The following is a 12,968-nucleotide window of genomic DNA, read 5'->3' as shown; positions in this document are numbered from 1 at the left end:
TTTACAACCCACAAAACACCACTGCCATGTATTAAAAAAATATCTCCATCATAAATGTTAAGGGAGATATTCACACCGTACAGATATATTATCCCTTGAGTAGTAGAGATGTAAGATCAACTGGTGGGTAATAAATCTAAGCCCGGTTAATCACATGGCCATGGAGCCCTTCGGATGTTGAGGAATGTGCATGGTGCTTGAGCATTTCTTACTTCATCCGCCATGGCTTTGAGGTGCTGTCTTTTTTTCACCCAGCTGACGAAGTCATAAATTGGGTTGTTATTACCTGGCAAAAATATACAAATGAGTCCATCCATTTTATCTAATATTCTCATCTAAGGTCTAATGTACTTTCATATTTATCAAGGTGGTGTACTTATCATCATATTCAATAAATTGAACCATATACCACTCTTATTTGCGTTGCAATATTCATTAATTATATGCTTATCAAGAAGGAACTGCTTTGTGACAGCTTCAAGCTATCCACACTCGACAGGGCCCTCTCTCCCTGATGCGTTAGTGAGTATGAATTTATAGTGAAGGTGTCAATTGGTTTAATTGGTAAGGTCTCTCGCTTGTTCTAGCGGAGACATGGGCTTCACAAGGATTGGAGGTGGGGAGGGGGAGGGGGTGCGGAGTTGTGGGTTTGGACTACCCCGTTGTGTATTAGCCCCATGGAATCCTCCAAAAAACAATAGTATCATATTTATACTGTAGGTGTTGTTACTATATATGGTAAGGAGCTGAATACACCCCAGAGTTATAAAGAAATTAAAACTATTAATAAGAATTTAGACAAGGGCAGAGCCAAGATTTTTGTTAATGGGGCCAAAAGTTAATAAATATGAATTGAGGGGCAAAAGTGTTAATAAACATAGATGGGAAAAAATATAAGGCGAAATATAAATGGGAGACCAGATCTGCTCCTCACACTGACATCACAGCAATAGCATGCATCAGTCACGCATCAGTGGGGTGTGATTTTAAGATCGGTGTGAGGAGCACTTTGTGAGGAATAGATCCCCCATTCTATAAATAGGTGTTTGGGGAATTTTAAGGTGGGGGGGGGGGTCCCTCCGCCAAGTTCAGATCATCTCCCATTGCAGCCATACATCAGGAATATCTCCCTATGAATTACGAAAGAGATGTTCCCAATGTGTGGTTGCATTTACGGGTGCTCACAGTTCGGTTAACCAAACCATGAGGCTTTTTTTAGGACTGAACGGGTACTACTGGTTTTTGGAAAATCGGTATTCGAAATCGAACAAAAATAAGTTGGTTAACTGGTTGATTGGTTTGGTTCGGCAGTTTTTCGAGTTTTCAATTTTTATAATATATATTATAAAAATATATATTTATATATAATGTATATTTACTAATTTATAATATATAAAATATATATAAAATATATAGAATATATGTATACCAATCGGTTTGGTTAACTGTCGATTTTTTATATTGATTAACCGAAACTGAACCGATACATTCGATTTTTTAAAAACACCAAACCGATCTATTCGGTTAACTGATTTTTCGGTTCGGTTTCGGCCGGTTCAGTTTTTCAGTTTTTTTTGCTCACCCCTAACTGCATTGGCCTATTAGGGGTTGTTGGGAGCATTTGTTGGTAAGTGATCCCTACCCCTTGCCACATTGGCTCCGCCCTTGCCCCTAGATTTGTTTTAAAAATAGCTGAAAATAAAAAAAAAATAAGGTTATTCACTTAACACCAATAAATTTTGAAATGAAATTGCTAAAGATCGGGTTTTCTTTTTGAGCTTAAGGATGTGTTCGGTTGTAGTGTAATTTTATTTGCACTAGTATAAATGCATGGGATGCAAATGAAATGCAAATTCTCATTTAATTTTGTTTTGGATTTTACTTTATTCTCCTTCATGTCTTAATTCACTTCATTTGTTTTTCAACCAAATAAAATAAACTAAAATTTAAAACAAAAAATATGTCAGAATTTATACAAATCATTTGCACTGTCATAGTTTTGCATCAGTACAAATTTATTTGTATTGCAAGCAAACACAGTGTAAGACTCAATTTAGAAAGAGTACAAATGCAAATATGTAGAGTGCAAAACCTTATAGTTTGTATTATTTTATATGTATTTGCATTTATACTCTTTCCAAACTGAGCCTGAAAATTTGTGAATAAAATTTCAGCTTAATGTTTTAATGTTCAAAAATACTTCAGCAAATCTCTCTTAGGATAAGTTATTGTTGTGGAAAACACAAATGATTCAAAAAGGGTTTTAAGCATTTAGTAAGATTTGCTTTTGAAAAGCATAATAATTTAAGCTACAACACTCTAAAGTCCCAAAGCATGAATCATAAGTGCCCATTTGGGAGGGCTGAAGAGTAATAACTTTTGTAATTTCAAGGTGGGCCCCACATGAATGTCATAGTTATATAACAAAACCTTTAAACTGGAAATAAATACAAAAAATTGTAAAAAACTAGGCACATCTCTAATATTTTATATTAATTATATTAAAGAAAAATATATATGATAACAACAATTGTTTTTATTGATATTGGAAATGAAGTATAAATTTTAAAATTGACCCAAAAATAAAATTTTTTTCCTATTTGATGGCATGCCAACAGTTCAACATTTTGGGCAATATCCATGATGTCAAAATTAAATAACAAATTTTTTTGAAAATATAAAGACATAAAAATTAAAATATATATATACAGAAGTTCACTAATTCATATTAAATAAAAACAAATGTGATAAACAAGAAATGTTTTTATTGATGATAGAAATGAAATACAAAATATAAAGCCAACCCAAAAATTAAATTGTTTTCCTACTTGGTAGGTAAAAAATTTAGCCTTTTGGATCAAATGTATCAATCTTTGATATCAAACCTAGCAGACCTGATGGACCCGAACCGATTGGGTTATTTTTGGTTCCGAGAACTAGAACCGATGTGTCGGTTCTAAGTCCCGAATCTTGATATAGGGTCCCGATTACTATCAATTCGGAACCAGTTCCACCTAGTCCTGAATCGATTCAGACCCAACCCGATAATGTATAATGTATTAAATAAATAAATTATATATACACTATATATATAATATAGAATATTTAATATATATTAAACATAGATATTTATTTCTTTTTTATTATAATTGTGTCTGTTGGGTTAGACTCGATTGTCCCAAGAACCAATCGGTTTGGCTTTGGGTCCAAACATTGCAGAACCTATCAAGGTCCAAGTCCTCAACATTTCATTTTGGGTCAGTTTTGGTTCCAGCTTGTTCCGACCCAGACTTGACCCGTTGACAACCCTATCTCTAAAATGATAAATAAAAATTATTTTTATTTTTATATGATAAATCTTGAAAATTTAAAAATATATTATTACTATTACGACGTGCACACTACTTTGTCTCTAAAGTGAAGGATGGGATAGGTGCAATATTAAGGCCTTATTTGGATAGAATTTTATGAAAAGTACGATATAGTATTTGTATTATATACTTTGTGCTTCTGTTTTTATACTTTTTAAAACTTCCAAAGCATGAAATCGACTTTTTATACTTCATGTTTTTGGCAAAATAGCACTTTCGTTTTCATGCAAACGGGTGGTCACGTGTGACCACCTTTTGATACAACTCTTGGCCCTACCTCCGTTCGCCACTACTGGAGTTACACCACTGTCGCCGGTCACCAAATTGATGAAACCGTCATCGGAAGCACAGACGAGTCTGCTTTTACCAAATAGAAAATGATTCTTTTGTTTCAAAATACATACTTTACAAAAATTTTTATCTAAACAGTTTTCAAAGCAAAAACGTCAAAGTAAAATTTTATACTTTGATACTGTTATAAGTACAAAATAAAAATCCATCCAAACAGCGCCTTTGGCGATACTGAGGTTCCTTTAAACCCTTTCTTTTACTTTGGTATCAGTGCTAGCATCACGGACCGTGTTATCCACAGAGGCCAAATCATCAAAAGATTCCAATCATTCGACCAAGGGCAATTTCGGCACTTTAGAACTTCAATCGTCATTTCTAGGGGGTACAAATCGATCCTCTTGTTTGTTTTCTCCACGCACTTGGCGATTGAAATTGGAGAGGTTGCAGAGAGGGGAGTAGAAGATAATCGAGAGAAAAGGAAACCCTAGACTAGATCAGACGCCATGGCGACAAGAGCCGCTGCAAGGTATATTTCTCGAAGGCTCTCAAGTAACGGTAGAGTCCTCAGCGAGGAGGAAAAAGCTGCTGAAAACGTTTACATTAAGGTGCATTGCTTGAATCCTCTACTCCGTATCGATTTTTTTCTAATTTCGATTCCTTTAAAATTACATCTTGTCTGAACTTTGAAGTTCTGAGATACTCTACTTTTTGATGTTTGATTTACGTAGTTTAGCAGGTTGATGCTACTGAGGATGTAATCGGGTGGGGGTGGGATTGTCTTGTTCGTATATCGGTGCATTTTATTCGATTTTTCGGGATTCCAATTTTAATTGCATTTGACTCTTTTATTCCTTTGAGTTTTATAGCTCTTTTCAAGGAGATTTTGAGCTTTTCTGTTTGGCGAATTTTAGACCTTTCAGTGAAACTATGTTTTATCTTTGTTTTTCTTTTTTATCTTATTTGGCTTTTTCCTACTTTCCTTACATTCTCTTTTATTTTTAATCTCTTGGTTTCACACTACGGAGATGAGATGTATGTAGTAAGCATCATCGAATGAAGCGGAAGTCCAAACGTTAACTTATCGTAATTGGAAATATCATACTCGTTCCTGTAGATTTTTTTTATTTGTTAGAATTATTGATCATGCCAAGCATTGCATGATTATTCATTTCTTTTGGATCGTTATTTGTTATGTGGTTAACTTAGACGATTTATTGCATTTTTTTGATAGATACGATTTATTGCAATGTTAAGACTATACTTGAGAAATTATGAAAAAGCGCTTCTAATATTGTTGTATGTTTATTGCTTGGAGTGTTATACATTTTTATGCATGTGGAGGATGGCCTTCTTACCAATACTGGTGAAATTCTGAGGCTTCTTTTTTTCAATTCTCTGAACGCTTAGAAGAAAACAAGTCTTAGGAAAGACCAAAGTAAACAATTTCACTAGAAAATCCTTGTGCATATTTATGCTTATATATCTAGATTTTTGTTTATCAATTATCAATTCATTTTCTAGGTATGCTACTAAGGTTGGTATAAGAGTGATACTATGAATTTTAGGGTCATAAAGTCTAGGGAAACTGGGATTAATATTTGTCATTAAGGCTTGTACTTCAGATTAAGATTTTAGGTTGCAAAAGCAAATAAAATATTTACGGTATAGGATATTGCTTTTAATTAGAATGGCTTGTGGATGGATGTTTCAGGGCTGCTTGGTCGAAATGTTGATAGACATTAATTCATGATACTCTTCTGTAAACAAGACCAGTGAATAGAAAAGATTATTGAATACAGATCTTTTTTTTTTGGAAAAGGTAAGGTAAATTTAATAGAAAAACTTAGAGATACAAACAGAAACCTGCCAAAGACAAGGCAGGAATGGGGACACGCCCCCTTATCGACACCAAATCGACTGAGATCTCAACAACTGGAATACATTTAAATGTTTGAATTCTGGACTCTGGAGTGAAAAATATCCATGACTTCAATTTGCTGACTGCCACCTGCCCTATCTCCTCTGGACTTTTCACTTTTTGGTTAAATATTCTGTTGTCTCTCAGACCAAATGGCCCAGAGCACTGCTGCCAGGATAGTACTCCAGATTAGCTTCCTTTTTTTCTTCAAATTGCTGATCTTCCAACTGCAGAGAACATCCTTTATAGATTTTGGCATGACCCAACAAATCCCCACAGCCTGTAAGAAATGGTCCCACACCTGGGCGGCAATCGGGCAATGAATATAAAGATGATCAGTAGTCTCTGGATATGATTCACAAAGAGCACAAGAGTAATCAGGGATCTACAGGCCTCTTCTTTCTAGGTTGATTCTGGATAGGCATTTATTTAAAGCCATAGTCCAGACAAGGAAGTTCACTTTTGAGGGACTAATTGAATTCCAAATCTGCTTTGATGGAAAATCCCCCACTGCAGCTCAACTACTGAATCTACTGGTCATTGATTTTACCGAGAAGCTACTCTCTTTAGACCAATTCCAAGTTCAAGAACTTATAAACAATGCTATACAATCAGAAATATTCTTTCCAATACGGAAAAGGAAAGTTAATTTCATTCAAATAAAAAATTACTATTGCAATTCTTTTGAGTGATTGATCTTTGTAATTGATGACTTCAATGTTTGGGCATCGAAGAGCATGCTTTTTTTGGGAAGGAAAAGAACCACAAAACTTTGGAGAGTAAACCTACTCTTTTTTATTCTACAAATAGAGTTCTTTTGGAGTTGTTTATTGGGCCTCAGTGCAGGAGTTGCATGGGACCACATGAGGTATTTGCATTTGCAGAATTCTTCTTGAGATTCTTCAGTCCCTACTTTTCTTGCTTCCTGAGATGGTTGCTCAAGGGGAGCGCTTTTTTTTTTTTTTTTTAAGAAATTTTTCTGAGATTTGATATCTGTGTTTTTTAGCTCATGGGCATTTTATGTGTAGGAAGATTCTCTTCTTGTAGGTAGGGAGATTCATTTCTTAATTTTTTGAGATTATAATGATAAAATAAACATAATTAAACTAAGGCCCTTTTGGCAGCAGTTTTTAAAAGTACTTCCATACTTTTGGAAGTACCAAAGTATGTAAAGCAAAAGTCTGTGTTTTGTTTGAGGTGTTTTTTATTTCCAAAAAACACAAAGTAAAAGTATGAAAAGCATGAAGTCAACTTTTGATGCTTCGTGCTTTTTGGCTCTTTCACTTTATACTTTTTAAAATGTGTACACAAACCACACTTGTGGTTCTTATACACTCCACCACATAGCAGCATATATGGGTTTCATGTGGCATTTGAACATATTCAATGACATGTCTATGGCAGTGTTTTAAAAGGCATGGATGCCATGTGACATTTGAATGCAATCAATGATAGGAATGTGCCATGTGGCATTTTAATGTAATTAGTGGCATGTTTGCGCCACATGGCATCTGAATGTATTCAATGAAACGTATAGGCAACATGGTGGCATATCTGGATACCATGTGGCATGCTCATGTGTACAACATCTTGTTGTATCTAAATACCATTATTTACTTTACTTTGAAAAGTATGTTTTTGAAAGATTTGATTGAAGCGGCTTTGGGAATCCAGGCCTGTCTATAATTGGAGGGGTGTTAAGAAGTGAAAGTGGAACTATTGTAGGCATGTACACAGGCCCCATTGTCATGAGTGATTCTGTAACAGCAGAACTTGGGGCTGTGCTCTATGGGATGCAAAAAGCCATGGAGATGGGAATGAGAGAGCTAGTAGTTGAAGGAGATTCCAAAATAGTGATAAGCTGGCTGAAACAGAATGAGAAGACTCGTTGGTTTTTCAGAAATGAAATTAAAAAATTCAAGATTCTCTGAAGGGACTTGTAGTTGATAATTCAGTGGACTCCAAGGTCAGCCAATGGTCTTGCTGACCAATTAGCAAAACAAGGGGTAAACAGGGAATGATGCTTTTGGGCTCAGTTGTAAGACCAAATTATTATAATTGTTATTACCTTAAAGGGAGGTAGCCGTGGCTACCTATGATTTGTACAGACTTTAGTTCCTAAAGTAATAAATCTAAATCTGTTACTCACCAAAAAAAAAGTATGTTTTTGAAAGATTTTCACTGACGGTTTTTGAAGTAAAAGTACAAAAGTAGAAGTATTACATGTACTCTATACTTCTGTACTATCAAAAGTTCAAAACGCAAAGTATTGCCAAACAGGGTGTAAATTATTCAGTTTGTGACTAGAAGTACTAGTTTTCTTTTTTCTTTTTTCTTGTTAGTTAGGGTTCAATCAACATGTATGATGTCTTGAAGGGTTCAAGACATCAAAACCTGAACTGATAAGCAAGGAGGAACTCAAATTTTTGTCCAATCAACACATATTGATTATTTTTTTCTTCTTTTCCTAAGACAAAAAATAGGATTCAGCTCCTCTACTTTCTGAAATTTATTTTCTTTCTTCTTTTTTTTTTTCATGAATATGTTTAATTTTTATTGCTTTAAATGAAGTTTATACATTTTTTATGAAGATTATAGACAATTACTAGTGAAAGATGGTTACCACTTGATACGGAACTTGAGAAATTACCCTATGGTTCATGGCTTTTATTCATAAAAAATCCATCACTTAGGCAACACTTAGCTGCCTCACCTTGGCGCCTTGTGGGTCCTTGTTACTATTGTTTGCACATACTTATAACTCTGTTGAGTGCACAGCATCTCTTGTACTCTTGTTTCTATTGGCTGGCATTCCTCGTGTATTTGTCTATCCTCTTATGCTCATTAATAAATATCTTCATCATTTATCTCTCAAACAACAAAAAGAGAAGGTTTTGCATTTTTCAGGTTAATCAGTCATGATGCTTATAGCTTGAATCAAGTGTTTATGTTGTTTTTGAAATGTTTGGTTTTGCTTGGATTAGTGTGTTTTAATTACAATAAAACAAAGAAATACGGTAAGAATAATCTGGAAAAGATAGCTTATTGCCCAAGCTGCAACTACCAAAGTTTAGTTTCATTCTGCTTGACACAGGAGCCTTCGATTCCATTAATTTTTGCCGATTTCTAATGGGAAAATTGGCCAAACTTTGCCATCCCCTTAACAGTTCATTGATGATAAGATCTATCATGGAGTAAACATCTTGTTCATTATTTTCAATTATTTTAGCATCTCTCATCCCATAAACACCGTAGGATGGCAGCTGTTGTACAACTCCATAGAATCTTCTGCCTTTTTGTTTGACAAGTAGCCAAATTTGTGGAGAAAGGTTTATTTGTTGTTTCTGTCCAAGAAGCTCCAAATAGGAGGGGAAAGTGGTTCCATACTTGAGTAGCAAACTGAGAAAGATGGTTTGTGCCTTTTCCACTCTTGAGGATGAATACTGGTATTACATTTTCTTTGGAGTCTTTCACTTGTACTGGTGATATGAAAAGCTGCCTCCCAGCAAAAAAATCTTTGACCTTTGGAGGAGACTGACCATTCTAAATGGCTTTTATTGGGAAGGGATGAGGCAAGACATTTGGTTTGGTATTGTCTCAAGGAATGACGCACAAGAGAGACTACCACGAGTGTTTGGGGCCCAGACCCTTTCACAAGTGAACTTACAATTATTCCAATTGCATTTTACAAGTGACAGGTTATGTTAAGGTAGATCATTAGATGGGACAATATAAGCTTCATAAAGAATGTACCATAAGAAAAGCATTGACATGCAACTGAAGTGCTTCAACTTCCCATGTTTCATCATCATCCATGCCTTATCCTAGCTATATGGGGTCGGCTACATGAATCCTGTTTCGTCACTCCATTCTACTTAAAACCGTATCCACTATTAAGTTATTAGTATTTAAACCATTTCTTACCACTACGCATGCCCTTTTTTATCTGCCCCTTTCTTCTAGCCCCTTCCACTTGTAACAAATCACTTCTTCTAATTGGAGCTATTGGCGGTCTTCTATGCACATGACTGAACCATCTTAGCCTACTCTCTCTCATTTTATCATTTATTGGAGCTACTTCTAGGTTTCTATGGATGGCTTCATTTGTGATCCTATCCTTTCTAGTTTTTCCACTCATCCATCTTAGCAATTGCATTTCTGCCACATTCATTTTCTGACCATGTTGTTTCTTGACTTCCCAACACTCTTCTCAACATAGCTAACCCTACAACTGTTTTATAGAATTTTTCTTTTAATCTAAGTGTATTCTCCTATCACACAAAAGTCCAGATTCACACCTCCATTTTGCCCAACTTGCGCTAATTCTCTGGATGACATCCTCCTCAATCTCTCCCTTGTTATGAATTACTGAACCAAGGTACCAGAAATGGTCACATTGAGTTATCTCTTGGGTCTAATCCTAAGTGTATCCTGATTTACACTCCTATTATTACTAAATTTCTAATATTTGTTCTATCTTAAACTTTAACTTGGATAATCTACTCAACGGAATACATAGTCTTGTTGCTTGAGATCATTATTATTTGACTTATGATTTATGAATGGTTTCTTTTTATCTCTCACTGAATTTGAACTAAAATGATTGTATGGTTGTATTTTTTTACTCATCAGAAAACCGAACAGGAGAAGCTGGAGAAGCTTGCACGCAAGGTATAATTACACTTCAATGTTTCCCTGTTTGATTATCATGACAAATCCCATCTTACTTTGATGAAGGTCAAAAAGGTTTGTGTGGCCAAAATAATGCTGAAGAATATTGACTTCTATTGATTCTTTATCTTTACACAAATTAGGATAGTTGCTTTTATAAAAGTGAGAGACTACACATCTGAGTTGTTGCATATTGTACCAAGGTTATTCTGAGCTTGGAACTAAATGCATGATGAAAATAAGATGAGATCTAAGGGTTTAAGGATACTCGGTCGTTGTGTGGTGGCAGCCAATCAGGCATGAGATTCTGAGTTTATTAAAGATATATGTGGGAACAGCTTCAGTTATTAAATACTTTGGTAGAACTGTTAGAATTAAAATCAAGAAAAGAACTCGGAATGGATAGTTTGGACTAACCATGCAATTTGGTTTCTTGGCCCAGTAATTCCGGATGCAACCCACAAAATGACACCCAACAACACTTTACATGCAGGTGCATTGTGTGAATGCATGGCACTTGAAGAAATGAGAAATCAAGGAGGATGGCTTTGATTAACCACGCAATATGATTGATCAAAAAAAAAAAAAAGAAAAACATGCAATTTGGCTTCTTGGCCCAGTTGTCCCGATGCAATCCATAAAATGACACCTAGCAACATGTCACTACATTCAGTATTCTTTTCTTATCTTCTTCTTAATATGTTTCCCAATGCTTTCTGTTTAGCTCTTTAAATGAAAGGAAGGTGCGAAAGATAAATGATAAAATTGCACTAGTCTCAATGTTCTTTCTGAAATATCTAATTACTAGCCACTATTTCACTTATACTCCCCAACTTAGTTATGCACGACTCTTTACATATTGCCAGGGCCCTAAACCAGAAGAACCAGCTGCAAGCTCTGGGGGCACAGCTGCTGATGCCAAACCAAGTGGCCCAACTTCCTCAACACCGGGTGTATCAACCGACAAGAACCGAAATTATGCAGTTCTTGCTGGAGTCATAACTGCTGTTGGCGCTCTTGGCTGGTACCTCAAATCAAGTTCCAAGAAGCCAGAAGAAGTCCAGGACTGAGATTGGGTTGCTTGATGGGAGGAGCAGTGTCCAAGATTGAGCTGAACCCACACTTCCAGGCTCTCTAAAAGCTCTATTTGAGTAAAACAGATCCCAAAAATCAATATGAAGTTTACTGTCTGTTTTTATTTCTTCAAGTCACGCTTTTCCATTGGTTGTTCTATAAAGGCCTGAAGGATGGGTTTCATTACTATTCTATATTTTTATGCATGCCTCTATCTGCTTTAATTTTACATCATGAGCAGTCTCCAGGATTTTGAAGATCTTTTCTAACTCAAGGGGGTTGAACTCAACCACATGCAAATGAGGCTGTTAAATATTTTCTTAAGCAAGAAGGGCAATTGTAGGCTCACACATTGAGACAGTAAGCCATCCTTTTCTCAGAAGGCTGCTGTAGTAACTCAGCAGCTTCGTGTTCTGCAGTTTTTAAGAGAATTGTTAAAAGCCACAAGTTGGTTCTTGGTCTACCCAAGGTTTAAGGTAGAAAAACGCGGTTTGCTGGAAAGACAATTTTAAGAAATGTATTAGGATATGCTTTGGATATGAATGAATACAGACAAATTTAAGAATCAACTTGTAGCAATGGCTAGGTTCCATTCAAGCCTAGTAAAACATAACACAAATATAATTTATGTTAAATTTAAAAGTCTAAACATTAGAAGTAATTGGAAATTTAGAATTAAGAGTTAATATCATATAAAATAAATTTTGTTTATATGAAAGAAAAAAAATTTAAAGTATCTAATTTAATAGCTTTCTTAGAAATATTTTATATTGTGGATTTACAAAATTATGTAATCATTTTTTAAGTATAGTATCTTCAGGTAACAAAAATGGTTGTTTAGCATGTACAATGTATTTTGTTAATTCTTGTCTCATTTTTTTTTTGAGAATATTTAAATGTACTAAAACCCCTTGCCCAATTTGTGTTTGTGTTGTTTCTCTCTTTTCTTCTTTTTCTTTTTCATAGGTGAATAAATGTCTAATCAAATGGCCAATACCACTCTTGATACAATAGTTAAAGTCTTTTATACATTTTTGGCAAACAACTCCTTTTTCGTTCCCTTCAACATCATTTACTTTAAATATTTTCTAAATCGGGCTAATCAACTTAGAAGCCCTCTTTTTTTTTCCCTAGTATCAATACTAAGGGTGGAAGTTCCATCAATGTTAATAGCATACATATCGGTACTATCACTATCATAATGCAACTTAATATCATCAACATTAAACATGTTGGGAAATTGGAATTGGTTTCGGGAGAAGCCAGTCATTTTTTAAATTCTAAAAAAATAAAAATTAATTTAATTGGACTTACCCAAATTGTTGGCTTGGAATCCCAACTTGATTTCAATGGTTGAAGTCTTTCAACTCCGAGAGTCCAAGCCTCTTAAATTGCTAACTTGAGATACTTAAGTTTGTTGAATGATCCATTTTCTTGTTGAAACTTCAATAAAGTTGAGAATTGGAGAATAAGTCAATCAAAGTTTAGAGAATGTATGAGAGATTGAGAGATTGAAACTTGAGAGAATATGAGAACTATTGAAGAGATAAAGAGAATTGTTGAATTGGTGTGATGAGAATGGTGGAGGATAAGAGTATTTATAGGAATTGAAAATAATTTAATTGTCCAAAATACCTTAAAAG

General features: G+C 34.9%; 1 protein-coding gene across 1 annotated transcript; it reads left to right on the top strand.

The window, feature by feature from the left end:
- The first annotated feature begins 4,078 nt into the window (after positions 1–4,078).
- LOC148871237 (copper ion binding protein) lies at positions 4,079–11,554 on the top strand. Its single transcript, XM_088970479.1, has 3 exons — positions 4,079–4,267; positions 10,213–10,251; positions 11,118–11,554. The coding sequence occupies exons 1-3, from the start codon at positions 4,166–4,168 to the stop codon at positions 11,319–11,321; spliced, it is 345 nt and encodes a 114-aa protein (XP_088826605.1). The 5' UTR covers positions 4,079–4,165; the 3' UTR covers positions 11,322–11,554.
- The last annotated feature ends 1,414 nt before the right edge of the window (positions 11,555–12,968 follow it).

This window comes from Nelumbo lutea, chromosome 2 (genome assembly GCF_056320005.1).
Source record: "Nelumbo lutea isolate HS-2025 chromosome 2, American lotus-T2T, whole genome shotgun sequence".
Classification (NCBI taxonomy): Eukaryota; Viridiplantae; Streptophyta; class Magnoliopsida; order Proteales; family Nelumbonaceae; genus Nelumbo; species Nelumbo lutea.
Note: the sequence above shows the minus strand (reverse complement) of the source record. Positions and strands in the feature narration are given on the sequence as shown.

Coding starts and splice junctions, on each gene's coding strand:
- LOC148871237 (XM_088970479.1), top strand. CDS start 4,166: ATGGCGACAAGAGCCGCTGCAAGGTATATTTCTCGAAGGCTCTCAAGT. Junction 4,268..10,212: donor CTGAAAACGTTTACATTAAG/GTGCATTGCTTG, acceptor TTTACTCATCAG/AAAACCGAACAGGAGAAGCT. Junction 10,252..11,117: donor TGGAGAAGCTTGCACGCAAG/GTATAATTACAC, acceptor ACATATTGCCAG/GGCCCTAAACCAGAAGAACC.